The 19,915-nt window shown below is 40.6% G+C and overlaps 1 protein-coding gene across 13 annotated transcripts in view; it reads right to left on the reverse strand.

Annotated features, from left to right (window-relative positions):
• The window catches only part of LOC120454188 (polypyrimidine tract-binding protein 1), a 128,575-nt gene that overhangs the window by 59,044 nt on the left and 49,616 nt on the right, over positions 1-19,915 (reverse strand). For 5 of the 13 annotated variants that reach the window (XM_039639274.2, XM_039639271.2, XM_039639269.2 and 2 more), the window contains one exon: positions 4,408-4,449. The exons of 7 other annotated variants lie outside the window; for them this stretch is intronic. In XM_039639274.2, coding sequence (XP_039495208.1) covers positions 4,408-4,449 — 42 coding nt within the window. Of the gene's footprint in view, positions 1-4,407; positions 4,450-16,524; positions 16,816-19,915 lie in introns of those variants that run through there. One more of the 13 variants, XM_039639278.1, reaches the window with a different exon arrangement.

Genomic DNA, 19,915 nt, shown 5'->3' on the forward strand with positions numbered 1-19,915 from the left:
TTCCTGACTGCTGTTAAGAGCAACAATGAAGAAGTAAGCACGCTGCATACTTCTGTGCGTTGTGGCACTCTAATTATACCTCTCGTGATTTAGAGACAATTACGTAAATATAATTAAGTCATTGAAGCATTTAAGCGAGAGTCAAAAGGCAATAACAAGGACACAAAGAGCTGGCCGCAAATGAAGTTTTCGCAACATGACCTGGGGCGAGTTTTCGTTTTCGTTCTTGTTTCGGTTCGCAGAAGAAGAGACCGCAAACCATTCGGTGTGTTTACATTTCGCACATATTATGGCCACCCCATGACCATGTGCTTTCTAATCCAGACCAACGAGTTTGTCAACGTCAAATTGACAAATAGCATCTCTTTGGTCACACACTGCTTAATTATAACGTATAATTATGTGGGATGAGATTAATGCCGGATCCTAAAAATGTATGTTTATTTAAGTCATAAATCGAAGCCATTAAACCAAAAGTGCCCAAACGCTGCTTATGGCAGATCAAATAATAAATATACATTCATAAATAACTTTTATTTCTGTACCTTAAAACACAATAAATTATAAAACTGACAAGTTTTGAAACCCGTTTGATATTTCCCACTTTTGCGAATATCTAAACTACCAAAAAAAATTTCACATCGGATTAGCGAATAAAATTGTTGCTTCTCAACTTAATGAACAATGCACATATGTATAGGTATATGACGATTTCTCTTCTTTTAGCAAGACCAATTACAAAACAGAAGATTAGGGATCTCTGGACTAAACCATCTCATATATACATTTGGACATATGAACTCATATAATTAGGGGACTAAGTATGCTTAAAGCAGCCAGTTAAAATTAAAATGTTGGTATTGCGGTTGCTTTTACGCGCTTTTTCTGCCACAAAGCTTCGTTAATTAATTTGATACTTTTTTTCTGCTTCCTTCTTGCGTTTCTAAATAGCAACAATTACTGCCAAGGAAACACATTGCAGAACCATTTTGTGGGCGTGGACCGATAACAAGGATCATAACATTTTCCTCTTTGTAGGTCTTTTGTTCTTGGTCGTTTTTTATGAACATTCCATTGGCCGAGACTAAAAAGACGAAAAAATTAATATCAATTTTCGAGCTTTGTCTATGGCTAACAACCCTCTTTGTTGTTGCTGGATACCGCTGCCGTTGACGTAAATTGTAGATTATAATCAAATGTATTCTGTTCCGTTTTGTGAATTATTTTCGTGGCTTTGTACGCGACTGGTTTGGCGTAATTTTTTCATATTTTCATTGCGTGCCTTTGGGCTCTATGAATTTGTCCTTTGGCTAGCTTTGGCTATATTATATTAATAGCAATTACTCATAATTACTCGCTCTCTCCTGCATACTTCTCCCCGATTCTGTTTCCCTGCAATTAAGTTGATTACAACAGCAGTGACAGCCTTTTTCCCTTGTCTATATGTGTGTGAGGTGCACTGTCCCATGAAAAGGACTGTTGATTGTGGAGGAGTGCAAAACAAAATTAAAAAGCGAAAGGTTAGCTGGCTAGCACATGCTTATAAATCACAGAAGCTCCTTAAGCTCCTTCTTTACTCTGTTTTCTTTCCCAACTGGCTTGGCTTTTCTTTCGCTTTCCACTCAAATTCAACTAACCGCCTCGAGGGCCGGGAAGGAGCTTTCGTATCTGGGCTGGGCATCTCTCGTGTGCGCTTTAAGTGAGGTTATTATTTTCGCCTTTCAGTGGCTCACACATACACTCGGCATCTTTTCCTGATAATAGAACTTTTGGCCGCAAGACAAATTGTGATTCAGCCGATGGTGCTGGGGGAGCATTGCACTCGAAAATTATTTTAACTCAATGACTTCAAGTTCTGGGTTTGTGATTAAAAATTTCAGTTTTCACGTGTGGGAGTAACTGTTTATAAAAACGGTGAATTCTTGTAATATTTATTTATTAACTTATTTTAAGCTAATTTAAATTATAGAACTACAAGGTAACTGAGAACTAGAAGCATTAGCAGCTAAGGCCTTTCGCTCGTATTCTCGTAATATAATCCATATAATAAAGTACTAAAAACAAAGTCAAGCCATCATTCCCGACCCGAGAACCATATTTAGCTCGACGTCTAGAAGCCATTTTTTTTTCTAAGTGAAGAACGGCTCTCTATCTTCACTTGGGTTACTTCCCTCAGGCCAACAATCATCATCAGTGTCAGCAACAGGAGGCGGAGCCGCTGGCTTTTGATGCAAGCGGTAAGCGCGTTATCCCAACCGAATCCGAATTCGAAAGTGGGCTGCTGGGCGTGTTTTCCGTAATTGAAAAGCGCCAAAACAGGCAAAGCCAAAAAGCTTTGCCTGGCAGCTACAAGTGGTGCTGGATAGACAAGTCAAGGACGCCCCGCTGCTGATTGACAACATATTCAAAAGCCAAATCATCGACCAATGCTGGCGCTAACGAGCAGAGCCTCAGAGGGCGGGCGTCATGTGCGAAAATTAATTAACAAAATTGCGTTTTAAAAATGTGATGCGCGCTCTAAAAAAAAAGGCTGCAATTACCGTTAATGAGTTGAACGCCAAAGGCACCACCAAACGCATCTCCTCCTTGATTTTCCTCTTAATGAGCAAAGCCTTTTAGACATTACAAAAGTTTCGCAGCTTGTCTATTTTGATGTTTTCGTTCTTTCGCTACCCTTTTTTTCTGATGGGAAAATATTTTACTTCCTTTTGCACTTGACTTCTCTTTGACTATGGGGTCGTGTCAAAAAAGTGCACAAGGCACGCAACAAGTCTTGACCCGAACTTGGAACTTGGCCAAGCACCTTTGACGTGGCTCCTGGAAATTACCCTTTTTACGTGGCACATTAATTTCGAGCAGGTTCACTGGGTTCAGTGAGCAGTCAACCCCAAACACACCCACACACGTACAGCTCCACATTTGACCAGTTCATTGAAGCGATTTTGATGTCAGGTTCTTTTCATGGGAACTATTGCCAGGGCTACCAACCCCAAGAGTGCCACAAATGGCAGTAATGACTACCAACGCTTTGATTTCGACTTACAGCACTATCTGCCCATCCATCAGCATCCAGTTCCTGCTCTATTCTTTATTTTCCCTCCGCCGGATTTGTCTCAATTGGTAAATGGAAGCCAATTAGTGGCCCGGCTGTGTGGCCAAGTGTTAAATTAATTACCTAATGGCTGCACTCTTGAATCGTAGCAAAGTTTGCTTATTGAACTCTTAAATAAAATGCACATGCAACTTACTCGCACTATTTGCTCATAGATATATCTGGACGCATTTGTGTGTTGACTTAATTATATTTGCAGTGAGGAAAAACGGAATTGCCGGTAATCAGAGCTGGAGAGTCGGTCGAGGCGAGCCAAGTGCTGCACAAATAGCCAGTTCAGGTGGTGCACGTTCTTTTTGGGTTAGAGAACGGGCTGACCCATGACAATGGCAGAGCAAATATTAAACTGCCGTACAAACATGCTATATGTGTTCACTGATAGAAAAAGTATGACCTATTGGCTACTTTTTTTGCTCAAAAAGGCTTTATGGGGGAATTTGTTTTGGTTTTAGAACTTAAACTTCCAGATCGAATACAAAATGTAGCAAGCTCCAAACAGAACAGTAACTTAACACTTTGATAGTAGAGGTTATATGCTCGAATGGAGTATCACAAATTTAATGGAATTCAAACATGAAGTTCGCCAATTATTATTCAAAGCGCAACATTATATTTATCTGTTTTGAAAATAAGCTTTATTGTTTTTCTCTGAGTATATCGATGTGTGCGGTCAAGTCGAAGAAATCTTGACTTGACAAATCGAGTAATAAAAATGGCCCGTCTATCGCAGTCAATACAGGGAGACAACAAAAAAGGTCAGGCTTAGAGCATGATCCCCAAACGGGAAGAACGGTGCACAGTGTGTGTGAAATGTAAACTTAAATATTTTATGGCATTCAAGCAGGCAACACAAAGGAGAAAGTGGGAGGAAGGAACTGATGCCAGGTAAGTGCCGGTCGCACTGAAATAAAATTGCATACTTCATGGCGCAGGATGCGGCAAACACAGCGACAGCAACAAGGAGCACTGAGCAGAGAAAGGAGCCGCCTGCCAGACGTCTTTGTCAGCAGGCAGCGAAGAAATTCAATGAAATTTATTTACAGTTTAAAAAGTAGACAAGTGCCAAGGAGCCGGGAGCAGAGAGGATACGACTGCAATCGACTCTCGTGCGTGTCTGCATGGGTTTATTTAAAATTCAATTATGGCACACAATTGTCGACTGCTTGCCGCAGTGCCAAATGAAGCGGGTTGCTTGCGGATATAAAACGCCAAGATAGCCAAGATACTTATGGGACAAATGGAAAGAACGTCTGACTGGTATTCAAGTATATTGAAAATCCAATGAAATTGCTTACCAAATAGTTCAGTTTATATATATACTGTTCGTCGATCCTTACCTGCAACAAAAAAGAAATATGAATAATTAGTTAGTCAGGATCTGGCCTTGGGTTGGCTTATAACTAGGACATTGGACAGTACGACGATTTTTGGGTTATCTAGCGGCACACAATATTAAATTTCATACGACCAAAACTAGATATGTAAGGAACACGTTTTTCAAAATCATACATTCTAAACAAATCAAATTATGTAGAATATATCTATAAAAATCAAGGTAATTAAAAAAATATTAAATCAGGAATATAATTATTTTATGATATAGATTTCCTTAATTCATTTAACGATTTACCGTTTTCAGGAAATTGCCTCATCGGATCATTTTTCATTTTTCAAGGTCTATCATCGACATTACGCCCCTTCAATCTAATTATAATTTATGTCATTGGCATACAGACGCCTAGAGACGCCATTTTCGCTGACTACACTGCTTGCTGCCCATAAATTTAATATTTCCCGAGCTTTCGATATCTGTATCACCATCTGCAGTAGCAAAAGCAAAGGAAGGGAGAAGCGCGTGTCACAGCGACACCCGAAATCTTGTTAAAGAAATCTCAATTATCAACTTTTATTGATTTGCATAGCAAACACAGAGCAGAAAATGGTAAGCAAGCCCACAGAGCTCAGTGCTATTTACGCTCCATTTTCCAAGCTTTTCACTTTCGTAGGAGAACGAAAAAATGCACGAAAACAATTACGATAAAAATGTGAACTCGGGGTCTTTTTCGACTCGGTTTTTTGTTTGGTTCTGCCTGTCCCATCTTGGCGAGATGAATGGGGCTTTGGTTAGGTAACCTGCCATGAGACAAGCTTTGAGCACGGATAAAAGCAAATTATGATAACAATAAAGATTTAACTAGAGGGGAGTTTGAGTGGGCGGCGAGCGGAGCGCTGTCAAGTGGCATTTCCATGGTCCTGTCATTGAGAAATCGACAGCACAAAGGACCCGGCTAGAAGCAGGAACAATTTAAATAGACATTTATCTTCTGGAGCACACACTCTTATAAAAAAAAACGGGAAACACACGCACACACACGTGCTGGTTCCTATAACAAAATTACAGTGACTGCGGCTGATCCATGACGATAATGCGACTGACGATAATATGGGTATCCCCCAAAACGTACTACCGAGAAGCTGATTTTGTGAATGTTTGTCCCGAATTTTCTTACTTGTTTTGTTTGATTTTATTTATGTAAAAGCAACAACAACCACCGAATCTTCCCACCGCCTATCTAGCCTTAATTTTTGTTTTCTTTTCGCGCTGCTTTTTTCCTCCTTTTTTATTTTCTTTATAATTTTTAGCTGGGCAAATGTTTTTCAAAGCATAAAAATACTTTTACATTAACTTGTTTCAACACGCACTCAAACCAAAAGTTGTAGAACATTTTTGGGTTTGCTTTTAACGCTCAAAGACTTTTCGGGCCAAGAAAAACAGCAAGTTGCTCGAGAAGAGCGGCTTCAGCAACAGCAATAATAATCACAACAACTGCGCCGTGTGTTTATGGGCAAAATTCCCATTTTTAGGGGAAAATCTTGAAAAAGTTTCTATGTCTATCGGCTATATCAACATCATTTGCGTTAAGTGGTTGAAAAGCAAGCGCCGAAAAAGTTGGAACCTTTACGATTTGCCTAATGCGTTGGCCTATCTATCACCCCGAAATACAGCAAGTCGCCAGCCTATTAAACTGCAATAAAGCCATGCCTTGGCTGGCTGCCAAAATGGAGTACAGCAACAGTTAACCAGATTTTGGCTTTCCTAATTGGCTGCCTGTTGTTTGTTGCTGTTTGCCCGGAGGGCCAACACAAGAGAACAAACGGAAAAGAGAAACCTGAAAGAGAGCAGCAGGCGAAAAAACTGTTGCATACTTATTGGAGGCACCCCTAATAACTTTTGCTGATAATATGTCAGTGTGTGTGGCAAAAATAAATAAAATACTTTTGGCAAGGGCTTTTTGTGGGAGCCCCTTACGTGCAGGGTCTTCTCCCCTTTGTCTATGAAAAAGAAAATAAAAAAGGGAAAGGCAGAAGCATAGATTTCGGCATATCGATAGCAAGCGCATTGCATATTTGCTTTTGAGCTCCCCAAACGGAGCAAGCTGAACACTTTTATGGCTGCTGGCAAAATTTATGATTTCCCCCTCTGCCTTTGTTAAAAAGGGATTTCGTTCTGTACAGCTCGTTACCTGGCTGTCCCTTCCGCTGCCTGCTTGTGCTTGCCACAATTTAAGCGCTTTAAAATTTGCATGAAAATCAAAGGAGACAGCAGCAGACCTTACCAAATTATGGCAATTAAAGCAAATTAACTAAGTGAGCACAAAAGCGTTTGCCAAATCCCGGTATCAAAGTTCAAAAGCTCGCCAATAGGAATTTAACTAAACAAAGTACTAATGAACTTGGGTTTATGGCACAGACTGACTGGCTGGGAAAATTGATTTGCATAGCAACCGAAGCATGTGGCATAGTCAGCCAAATCGCAAGACACTCGCTAAGCAGTTTAACTATTTAGAGCAAGAGCCCGGGCTGAAGCCCCACTCACGGCTCCCTTTGGTCCTTGTGTGCCGCACTCCATGGCAACTACAGTTTGAGGTGCACGCCTCAGGCTGAAGTGTCAAAGACATGGCCGTCACAGGCTTGCCTGCTCACAAATGTTGACAAGCTAATGAAATGTGAGGCCCCAAAATTGATACACTCTGCAGGAAGACGATGATGAACTCCAACTCAAACTCACTCCACGAGGCTATTTACTGTCAAAAGGAGTCCCTAGCGACCTTTTTGGACGATGGGAGCTGGATGCTAAGTTGCTGCTAGGACATTTGGCTATGCAAATCGAAATCATAATGAAATCAAGAATGGTAAGACTCCGCTGGTATCACTTAAATTTCTTCAGAATTGATTTATGTATAGTCTATGGCAGGAACTAGTTTAGCAAGTAAAAAGCGCAATTCGTTTGTCACTTTGTTTTGCCGTTTTGTGTATATACATATTTCTTGGACGTGACTTTCATAGATTAGATATAAGAGAACAACCCCATAATTTAGTTGAGGTGAAGTTTCAATTCATACCACATACATTACGTCCATTCCAGGAAAGAAGATGGTATCACACTAAAAGAAAATGTCAAACGGAGGCATAAAATACGCGATTAATCGGCCATATCGGCAAATAGATCATACCACAAGGAGAATCGATTCAAAACTGAATACCAAAACAATTTGCCGAGGACATAGAAAGCCCCAAAGACATATGAGTGGTAAATCACATCAATATGTAACTCAGTCAGCAGCCAGTACCCAGAAAGGCAAAGCAGAGTGGAGCAACAACAGATGGCAAAGATGTTTATCTAAGAGCAATGGTCCTGGAAACACTTCCTCTACTCGCTGTCCCCCGCATCCACCCACATCTAGCGACCCCACGATTTGCTATGCAATTTTACACACTTGACCATTAAACGTAGCCATTGGGAGCAGTTTGCATAGCAATGAAGCAGAGACAGAGGCGTGTTTGAGTTCGAGGTCTGAATAGAAAAGCAAGGAGTTGGAGTCGGGTCAACTTGATGAAGAATGAATGATTACGTCAGACCAGAGAGCTTAGCTTAGGCGCCTCCCCGACGTCCAGCCAGATGAGGATGATGACGACGATGATGGCTAACCGCATTCAGGAGGTGTGTAGTTGACTGTAAAAACTTCAATGAATAAATTTTTCTCCTTCGAGGTTGCCGTAAAAAGCATAAATATGAGCCAGACCCACAAACAGGATACAAGGGAAATAGTAGCAGAGTAAATTGATCGAAATGAAAATGCTCATAAATTTGCATACGATGGGTCAAATATTGTAATTGAGAGATGGAATTTATGGACTATCTGATAAAATGTGAAACAATTTAGCTCCTTTTTGATTCCAAAAAAGGGGAAAGGTAACCCATTTAACGATTTAATCCCCACAAATGAATATTATACATGATAACACATCTTAAACTAAACCTCAAGACATTTAAAAATTGTGGTCAAATTAACGATTTTCTATATTATTAATTAAAATCGCCAAGAATATGTATACACAACCCTATTTGGTCAATTAAAGACCACCTTCGAATAAATACGGGAAACCCGTATTTTTGGCAAACTCTGTCTGGTCCTCCTGACACTTGACGATTTGTCATGTTGACACAATAAAACGTCAGAAGAAACTCCGAAACCAGAAGAACACAAATGGGAAAAAATGCCAAGTAGATTCTATGGAATTATGACAAACTGTCTCGAAAATGCTGAAAATACTGTTAACGTTTTGGCTCCGGAGCAAAGCGAGTTTGGACAAAGCATGAGGAAAAAATTATATGAACTGCAGCTCCTGCTTTTGTTGACTGACGAAAGGAAGAACGTGGCGTATGAGCAATGTCTGCTGATGAGAATGATGAAACAGCAGAAAATATGCCAGGGGGAGGGCGGCATGCGAATACAATGAACTTGAGTGGAGCCGCTTTGCTGGTCTGCCTGCATTCATGAGCATAAAAAATTGGCGCCGCATTTACACAGACAATCAAGCGCAGTCTTCACTTTTCCTGGCTATGAAAAACGGGAGAAAATCGCCTGAAAGGCAAAAGGCGGACCAAAGACGACAGGCGACAATGGCCGGGTTTCAGCCCTTTTTTGCTCTTTTCCTATTTCTGTGCCTCAGCCTGGCAATTGCACAACTCATCAAAAGTCTGGCCTCTGGACGGACTTGGTCCTGGTGTCTGCCATTTGCATTTATGCACATAAAACTAGCGGAAAATTTGATGTTGATGTTGACGAAAGGTGACAATTGTGCACCAGAACTGCATTTAATCAAGTTCAAACGAGACTTCGTTATGCCAAGGACCACAAATTAGTCATTAGCATGTGTCTATGCTCTGTCGCAGCTGAACTCAGTGCTTTTAATTATTAAGGGATACGATCGCTTGAATCAAAAGAGTGTTCTCCAAGTGAATGCATATTTTAGGGCACTAACTCAACGTGGGCCTGACACACATTTCTGCGCTATAATAATAATTAGACAGGAGCCGGATAGACAGCGTCTGTGCTTATTAATCAACCCCAAGCAAGCGCACATGAAAGTGTGCTATGCAAACACGCAAAACTTTGCCCTGAACTTATATTCAACAAATTAATTTTCCACCCACCAGAAAACAGAAAAGCAGGGTTCTCCGGGTTTGTTTGCCCAACTCTAGTTAATGAAATCAGTTGCACTCGCCCAGATTGCGAGTGTGTAAATTTAGTTAACTGCAAACTTCAGCCAACATTATGTCTGGCATCGATGCCGGTGGTTCTACCTGCCTGCCTGCTGCACCTTTTAAACATTTATATATTTTGCACCTACTTTTCCCCGTTTGTTCGCTTCCGTGTTTTTTGGGTGCGTTGCAGCGCAATTTCCAGCTGCCAGACGCAGAATTTCCCCAGCCGCATACATCAAGCTGCGGGCAACCGAGCACGAAAATTTCCACCACCTCCGTCTGCGCCATACATACGCATATGGAAATGATGTCCGTTCGTGGCTTTGGTAATGTAAAACGTAGCAAATTGAGTTCATTTCGCTGACGGACTCCTAGCAAGCAGAACTTATCATTAGTATCGCTTTTCAGCGCACCCGTGCCGCATGCCGAATGAAACCATCTCTCACATAGCACATACAGGCCAGTAAACAGAAGCGGGATAGGAATAGGAATAGCGGAATGGCGGAATGGCGGAATGGGTACCGCGAAAGGAATAGGGATACGTGATCCTGGCGCACGTAAACATGTAATAATTACTTTGTTCTAGGTGTTTTCAACTCACTTTACTCCGCTAAAAGTTGTGGCGAAACTTTTCAAGCAGAACAAGCTGAGCGGACACTGCGAAAAAAACTTCAGTGTTAAAGAGTCGTTTCAATCCCGAAGATAAGAGGAGACATTACTAGACACGACCGGTTTATTGAAATAGTAAAATCGTACAGTGAGGAGAAGCGTATGTAAATGAAAAAATTGAAAGGCCAAAAAGGATTGTGTTTATTCCCTCAGTGTATGAAAAAGGCGAGTCCTGGTCTGACCCTGCTAAGCGAGTATTAGTGGAAATTTAATATTGCAATTAATACAGCAACAAAGTGTGCATCGCATATTAATAAGTTAGTTTGTCGCTTCTAGTTTGAGTGAGTGCCCGAGTTGGTCTCGGGCTTTGGCCTCTGCTCATATGCTCCTGCCAGTCTCCTAGTTTGGCAGTTTGCTAGTTTCCTGGCGTGCTAGTGCGCTCGTGTGCTTGGTGGATTAGTACACTGGAGGGCAAACATTTTGCGCTCGTAAAAGCCAAAGTTACAACCTCGCTAGTTGGCTTAGGGGGTTGAAGGGCGCGCTTGCTTTTAATGGCCTCCTCCGTCAGTCACCCATTCCGTCGCACATTCAATATTCATATTCATATGCTCCTGGTCGCCGCATTTAAGCTTTTAATGATTTCAAAAAAGTTCGGTTCGAAATAAAGGGAAAGCTGGAAGCGCCATTGGATGCAAAAACTTTCCTCCTAATGCGCTTAGCGGTGGTCGTTTAACTGCAAACTTAATTCGCAGCTACACACATTTTTACTATTTTTTTAAAGGATTTTTCTCAGGCGCCGCGTTGTTATTTAGAAGAAATTCTGGTATTTTTTATGGCTGCGAACGGGCGACAAAAACTATTTGTGCAAACAACAAAGAAAACTTGCGCTCACAAAAAGGAAAATCATCATCATCAGTTGCCGGAGGAGCGGGACCAGAAGCAGAAACAGGAGCAGCGTCAGCAACTACAAAAGCGCAACAAAAGCAATTTAAATTTAGCCAGCGGCATAGCTGAGCAGTGAATACTGAGAGTTGTCCGAGCGAACAAATTTCATTTCATTGCCGAGCGCGAAACGTTTTAGTCATAACTTTTTAATTTGTTTGTCAGCGACAGACGAATCACTACGACAAGCCAAGGCACTGTGAAGCAGCGGAAAAATAACATTAAACTTGTTTCAACAAACATGGTTTACATTTTCCTTAAAGGTTTTAATTTCAACACCGACATTGCACAACAATCTTAGCATAAGTTGCGGACTCTCGGATTAGCGCAATCATAGGAGACCTCATCAGTAGAAATGAAATTTCGTCAGTACCAAAAAGTGTGCTACGAAAATCGATTGAGGGCGGATAAATCATAACAATGCTTAGGCAATATGTCCTGTCCCCCGTTCTGGACCCACCCCCTTTGCACCCTGGTGAGCCGGCTCCAGCTTTGATCAATGCAAAAATTCTTGGTGTACATGTCTCTGGGGTTGATTTATCTATTTACTCGGCAGCCTCGTCATCAGGGATCCCAGAGATAGGACGGGCGGAAAACGGACTCCCTTTTGTAGCTGTCAATATTTAAAACGTTGTCCTGCTTCTGAGCACGCAGCTGCTGTCCCCTTCCTGCTGTCGTACCGCTTCCCTACTGCTGTAACACTGCGTGCTTAACAAGAGTTTATTGAATTTTATTTTCTCATCTCAATTTGATGCAAGCACGAAGCATTTTCTTTCTGCCTGCCCTCACTTATTTTGGGCAACATATTGCCTGTCCCACTTCTTGACATAATTTTTTGGGGAAAAGAGAACTTTGTCTCCGGTGCATTTAAATTTCAAATTGTTTTATTACCGGACGATCCCCAACACAGGAGGATAATTGAAATTTTGTAGTTGAAAATACTTTATACGCAGCGTAGTCGTAAATCGCTTATTACAACAAATGTTATGTATTTCAACGCACAGCTAAAACTTTTTGCCGTATCCGAGTCAAGTTTTTCGATTACGGATTAATGTAATTTTTTCTTCATATATATATATATATATATATATATATATACACTTCTGTTTTTTTTTTTTTTTTTTAGCATGTTGACCCCTCCCAGAGCTCATCTAGTTTGTTTGACTTGTCGGCCCGGCTTGAAAGTTTGATGAATTTTTAAATTTAAAAAGTTTATTTGAGCGTTCGTAAGTTTGCCGAGGGCCGCCAGTTCTGCGGATTATTATTAGAAGTGCAGGCTGACTGACTTCAACACTTCAAAGCGAGTTCGTTGATGAGGTCGTGCCACTTGCGACCGCTTTTCCCACGAAGTTGCCGCCGTCCGGCTTGTTTATTCGAATCCCCAAGCACACTTCCTAATTTGAACAATTTTCTATTTGCCCTCGCTGCAGAATCTTTCATGTTTCATTGTCAATATCTTTATTTATCGTGCGGTTTGCAGGATTTGTTTCGCGGTCTTTATTAGCACCTAGGGGTTGTTTTCATGCGCCTCGGTTTCCAAGCTGTTTGCTCAGTCAGTTATCTGCATTTGTTTCTATTGGCAAAAATATTTGCCACAACGAGCAGTACAGGTGGAAAAAGAGGAAAAGAGCTTTGTTGAGCCATATAAATAAATACAAATACATTAAAATATAAATGTATTTCGTTTTTGCGATAATTACTAAAAACAAAACAGAGGTATTTGTTGCCCCATAACAATAATAATTACACACAGCCAATGCAAAGGAGATCGATGCGAAAAATATTTAATCACAAAATGCTTTCATGAACGAATGACTGCATTTAATGACGGCCACATGGAAAATCGCACGAAAATTAAGCGAAAGACTAAAATCAACATTTAAATTGGCTAATGGATAAGGGCAGGGGTGTTAGGTATTGTAGGGGCGTATGTTAAACAAAATCAATTACAGATAATTTAACGTGGACGGCTGGTGTGTAAAAAGGGGAAGCACATAATAGAGTCATTTAAGTACAGTTTAAACATTAATGAGGGTCGAGGGGTAATTGCAGTAGCAAAGCAAGGAGTTTCTGCCCACGATAAATCGATAATAAATGTGGCAGACGTTGCTCGTAGGTTTTGCCAGCTTGGCTGTTAGAATAACTAATGGAACACACATACGCACTTGGACACCTAACACAAAGGGCGATACGCAGCACCGTACACGGAGCATTGTGGCACTATAGACTTACAGCACATGGCACGTTTGTTTCACTTGTGTCCACGGCTTGGGAAATACAACTGAAAGCGGAGCAAGAGGGTCAAAACTGGCCTTTATTTTGCCAGAAGTAAGTGACGTGGAGGTACAACTTTATGCCTTTCGCGCTGCAGTTTGCGCCAACAAATTGCAGCGACATTTCAACGCCAACTAATCAATATGGACGACATGTTGTCGACGGGGGAGAGGAGGCCAAAAAGCGGGAGTATGCGGAGGTGAACTAAAACAGTTGGCCAGGACAAATCGTAAGTGCTGGCCAAACAATTGCGGTTAAGGCTCTTCTTGAACGCGATAGTTATTACTGATAAAATAATAAAACCACTCAAACAGCAACTATAATTTTACTACATTTTTTATGTTTTTGCTCTTCTCGAAATTTACAAACTTCTAACAAAGTTCAGATTAGGTCCATTAATTTGTGTCGAATCCCTGATCCGAGGCTAATTTGTATGCCAGTCAGCTGGTCGAGCGGTTGCACTTTATTTTATTGCGCGCAATTTACTCACAACCCAAAAAAGACCCTTTAGCAGACGTGGCCCAATAAGAAAGGCCTAAGAAGCAAGGCAAGAAAAAGGGTCAGTTTTCTATACCTATATATAATTGCACATAATTGGCATTTAATTATCCCTCAATTCACACTCTCACAGAGGAATGAAAAGCATTGAAAGTCAGAGCCCCTTCGATTTACGCAAATAAAATCTTATTTTTTATTGTTAAGCACGATGTAGGTAAGGAATAAAACTGTTCCTAGTGTGAACACATTTGCAATGCAAACAACCCGGATTGTCCAGAGAGAAATGATCAATAACTGTAAAATTGGTCTGTGAGGGTGTATTATATTAATTTATTACTAGCTTAATAGTCTTAATACTACGTAATTTATTGGTAAACAAATCAATCAATAAAATCTGAAATACATCTAAAAAAACAACGACAACGACTATGAGCACGACAACAAATGAGGAAAGGCAACAAAATGAGCTACTGCGGTGAGTGATGAAAAATTCGGTTATTAGGAATTAGTGAGCATGAAAGAACTGTAAGGTTTCCAAAACGTCAGGCAATGCATGAGAAAAAGTGTTAGTGGGCAACGGTTACTATCTACATCTCGATAGGTAAATGAGTAGAGGAAAACTCAAAGAAAACTGAGGAGAGAGTTGTTTTATAGAGTTTTTTTTACTGAACACACAAACCTTTTTAGGAGAAGATAAGTGTAGTGAAGTTGGCGATGGCATAGAACAATCAGAAGATGCAGAACTGCAGCCGCTGCTGGCGCTGCTGCAGCCCCGAACGCTGGCCAGTGGTAAGTGATGGGGCATAATCGGCAGTGGTTGTGGCCCCAGAAGGGAGGATATTGTACCGCCACCCACTGCAGCGCCAACATTACCGCCGACGGCGCTCAGGACTGCATCCGCCACTGCCTGCGGCTGCTTCTTAGTAGTAGTGGTAGTAGTTCTAGATACGGCTGATAGATTAACTGTATTATTTACATTGTTGGTCGGAGTGGTGGCCGCCGAAGTGGGCGTGGCCGCGGTAGCGAACATAGCTGACGAGGCCACCGCCGCCGCCGGAATGATGGTCAATGGAGTGCTCGGCGCCGTGAAGAACTGTGTCGGCACAGATACAGGAACCGGACCTGCAATCGGTCCGGAGATCGCGCCCGGAATCTGGGCGGCCACCGGTTTGGTAGGCGTGGCGGGGGCGGTGGTCACACCTACAGCACTGTTCACCTGAAGCTGCATATACGTCTGCAGCATGGCCTGTGCTTGAGCTTGAGCCTGGGCTTGGTAGTGGAACTGCTGCTGCAGTTGTTGCTGATGTTGCACTTGCGCCTGCTGTTGCTGTTGTTGCTGCTGGGCGGCAATGGCTGCAACCTGGTGGTGAAAGACGGCCGCCTGCTGCTGCTGTTGCTGCTGTTGGTGTTGTTGCTGGTGCACCTGCATGGCCTGATAGGCGGCGGCTGAGGCTGCCGAATGCTGCGGATGCTGATGCGGATGTGGATGCGGATGCGTGGACGGCGGTGCGTGCAACAATTGCATTTGCTGTGCGTGGTGGGTTTAGATTATTTGTTGTATTTGGTTTTGGCGAGGGTTCTGTTTTGGTTTCAGTTTGGTTTTTGAATTGGATCTTCTGTTTCCCCGCAAATAAAAAACAAAACAAATCGGAACCAACTAAAGTGTGTTTGGGATGTACTGAACTGTTTCGATATTATTCGTCTAAAATTATAAACCGTGTTTCGTGGGCTGGAGAAGAAGTGAGCTAAAGAGAGTGATTCGAGAGTTGAGGTTTAGATAAAGAAATCAGGTGAGAGCGATAGCAGTGATAGTTTTCAGCGAGCGCTACCAGTGGATAGTGGATAGGTAAAACTACAATTAGAACCATAGGCAGAGAAAGACCGATACAGAGAGACAGTAACAGAGACAGAAGCAGTAGCACTAGCACAAAGATTTGGCCAATTTGTAAAAGATCTAGGTCCGCTCACAACGTGGTCACTTGAAAGAACAGCTTAAGCAAAGAAGTTGTGAAAGTTTATGTGACCAAATCATGAGGTGAGCTTCAGCTTCGTTTAATTAGATTTTAATGTCAATGGTTTAGCTGGCAACAGAATCTAAAAATAACCTATATACACGATCGCAGAGGAAGGCGTAAAATAAAGTATTAAAAGTAAAACTAGTTCCCCAGATAAAATAAAAGAATTAACTTAAGTACAACTTAAAATTAAAGATTAACTCAATCTAACCCCATTGACATTAAAAACTTCTGAAATTTTTCGAAATATATTAGGTAGGCTAGCAATATAGATTAATTATGGCAGAGAAAGTTAAACAAAAAAATAATTTTAGGCATATAATTGGCTTTTTGCATAGTAAACTGTACAAGTTTCATATATATTTTTAGTTAGTAAAACTGTTGCCATATTGTTTTATCAAGATTATTCTGATATCGAATTCATACTCATTTTGTTTGACAGTTAGTTTAGCGGTTCTAATTTTTCGATTCGATTTTTTGATGATCGAGTGAAGATTCGGTAGTTTGATTTTGGCGGCGCTTACCATTATTAAATCTTGTATAGGGGAGGATTCGGCCGAATCGGATGCAACGATCTCGTTCTTTACCGTAGCTGCTGCTCCTGCCACTGACGAAGCGGGCGGCGGTGTGGGTGTGGCGGGGGCGTTGACGGCAAGCGACGCTTGAGAGCTGCTGCTGATACTGAGCGCTGCAATCGCTGCTGACGCCGTGTTTTCTGTTAACGCAGCAATGATGACAGTTTTATTGGCAACAAATGTTGATTAAATTTCTCCGCTTCTAATTTTAGCACTTGGTTGTTACTCGAGAGCTTTTTCTTTTTGGCGCGTTTGAAGTATTGGATTTTTTTAATTTTTTATTTTTGGTATTTTCTTGACAGGTTTTGATTTTAAGGAAATTGCACAGGGTTTGTTGGTTTTTGTGATTTGGTGAATATATGATCTCTGCTTATGGTTTCTATATAATGCCAATTGAGTTAGTTTTCGATATTTTTTGTTTTACCAATATTGTGACGTAAAGCTTTACGCAAATTGTTGCTTCGCTAATTCGATGGACAAAACAATCAGCTAACACGATTTTACTTATTTCTTTTATTTTGCTTTTTTTTTTTTGATTTTGAGCGTATTTTAAAGTGTAATTAAAAATGTTAATATGCTAAATATCACTACTGCGGTTGAATAATATTTTAGACGTTCATAAATATGTATTTAGAGATATGAAAACCGTTTAAAGATTGTTTGAAGTTGCGATTGATTGTAAGATGATTGTAGATTGTAAAGACCGCTTTAATTATTTTTAAGCCTTAGAGTTTTTTGGAGTAGAGTGTTTGTCTTAGAGATTGTCATAGAATACAGGTTCGATTTAAGATCTGTAAAGTGCCTAGGCTAGAAAAACTTTTGTTTTCATAAATATATGATGTAGAGAAGAATGTATATAAATCCTATATTACGCGCGTAGGCGCTATATCTGATGTGTATATGAAATACGCTAATTTCGTGTGATTGTCAAAACGCGATTTCTTGTCGATCGAGGCATTGATTAGACCCGGCGATCCCACTTTAAACCTATTCCCTTAAAATCGTTAACCCCTTACTGTATGATAGAGCAGTCGAAGCTAGGAAAATCGGTCAGTGGTTATTTTCCAAGTCGATTGAAAGTGATTGAGATTGATTGACACTGCTTGCTTATAAACTACAAAATTGACTTTTCTATGCCTTCATACAACCGTTGTCAGTAGGCAAATGCAGGATTTAACTATTTAAAATATGCTACTCTGCTTTACTTTCGGGTTAATTTGGGGGCTGGTTTGATTGTTGAGTAGCATTAATATTTATATAACTATTCCTTCTACTTTTGTTTGATTTCTTTCTTTTTTCTGGAAATTCTTTCAAGTGCTTTCTAATTGTTTGTTTGCCGTCCTTTGATGCTGATATGTAGCTATTAAACGGATTTTGTATGCTCCTTGTAAATATTTATACTTAATTTTCAATTTAACAACCTTTGCATTCTTTCACTTTTCTAACGTCGTTACCTTCGACTTATTTGCCTATCACCTTTTCCGATTTCTTGTTCGTGCAGTTTTTTTCTGTGGTCACCTTTGTTTATTGATTGCCGGCCACCTCTATATAGAGTTTAAATTCCCTTTTAAATTACGCTCAAAATTAACAGCAGAAGATCCAAATATATATTTTGATTCATAAATTGCTATAAAATTTGCAATTCTTTCGTGTATGTCTTAACAGGATCTGTTTTTGTAAATATCTCTTTATTACACTTAGCTCGTATATATAATTTAAAATACTGCTTCGTACCGACTGGAATTTTGTTTAGCAACAATTCACCACTTTTGTCTGTTTCTTGTTTTGTGCCTTTCTGTATTGTTTTACTTTGTTATTACTTTGTTTTCTTCAGTTTTAATTTCCTAATGAATTCTATTCGGTAGTGTTGATGGCTGATGGGTTTTTGGGCGGGGCGGGTTTCGGAGAGGGATTGTATTGGGCTAAGAAAAATACCACGAAGTACGTATGGAGATTGGTTGCCTTTAGCTCTAGTTTTATTTCATTTATGCTGGGACTTGTCAGTTTCTGATTGCTGGTCAATAGATTTGTAAAATTTGTGTAATTATTTTCTTGTGAGGTAAATGGCAGGAAATAAAATCGAATTCATATAAATAAATGGAATCAAATTTGAAAATTTTACTTTCGCATATTATCTTGCCAATTCAAAGCCAAACATGAAGGTCCAAGAAATCGAGGAAATAAGCCATATGAAGTGAATATCAATACAAAAACGAAAAATGGCACTGCACAAAATAAGAAACAACCAAACGAAACACAATGGACGTAAATATTTAATAATAATTTACTCTTATTACCAATTAAGTGTCGAGTCAGAGTCGTTGAAGTTGGATGTAGAATGAAGTTTTTGGTTTTTTTTTATTGTGGTGAGCTCTCTTGATTTTATTTTTAATAAATAATTTTGTTTGGTTTATTGCTGTCCTTGCGGGTCTTGTAATTATGGCTCTGGAACAAAGGCAAAAAAATCAGGGAATATTTTGCGATTCTGAATATCTTGTGCTCTATTGTACGCTTCAAGTGTGTAAATAATTGAACTTTTTTATGAGACATTCTTTACAACTTTTTGTGAGTTGTGAAAAACACGTTTTAAGGCGGAGAGGCAAGCGGGAGCCCCTGGGTCTCTCTCTCTTTCCCTAGTTTCTGTTTAACACGCACGAAATTTCTTCAGCGTTACCGGTTTGTTGTGCCGCTGTTGCTTTTCTTCTTGCTGTTGAGTCACACAGCCGCCCGCTGCAAGAACAGGTAAGAAGCATGGAGAGAGTTCAAGCCCGTGAAACATTGCGTGGGCCGATCGCTGTCTCCCTAGCACTCCGCCAACGTGTAATTGCAACAATAAAAATAAACTACGGGAATTATATGAAAGCGTACTTAGTACGCCAACAGCAGCAGCGACAAGTGGCCAAGGGGATGGCGTCTATGCTGACTACGGCTGATTGTGTGCGGCCTATTGGAACGCAAGCCATAAGGTTTTATGGCCAGAAGTAGACTCGAGTCGGAGCTAACAGAGAGGAATACGTTTGCTTTTTTGCCTGCTATTTTGTTTTTCGTCTTTCTTTTTCGGTTGTCGTTTCGTGTTTTCTTTCCTTTATTTTCGTTTTTATTTTTTTCCCGATTTTTTTGTGGGCTTGCAAACACAAAAACGTGTTTCTTTGTTGGCGACGCTCTTGGTTTTGCCGGTTCTGAAATGTCTTAGCCTATGTCTGGCTTAAACGTAGAGAACAGAAAGACTGATGATGGCTCAGAACTTGTTGTTGCCAAGGCCTATAGGAAATATCAGCGGTCCAAGAATTGGAGAGCGGCTCTCGAGCAACGAACTTTTGCCAGCAATTTTTGGTTCGCT

The sequence above is a fragment of the Drosophila santomea genome, chromosome 3R (assembly GCF_016746245.2).
Source record: "Drosophila santomea strain STO CAGO 1482 chromosome 3R, Prin_Dsan_1.1, whole genome shotgun sequence".
NCBI classification, from domain to species: domain Eukaryota; kingdom Metazoa; phylum Arthropoda; class Insecta; order Diptera; family Drosophilidae; genus Drosophila; species Drosophila santomea.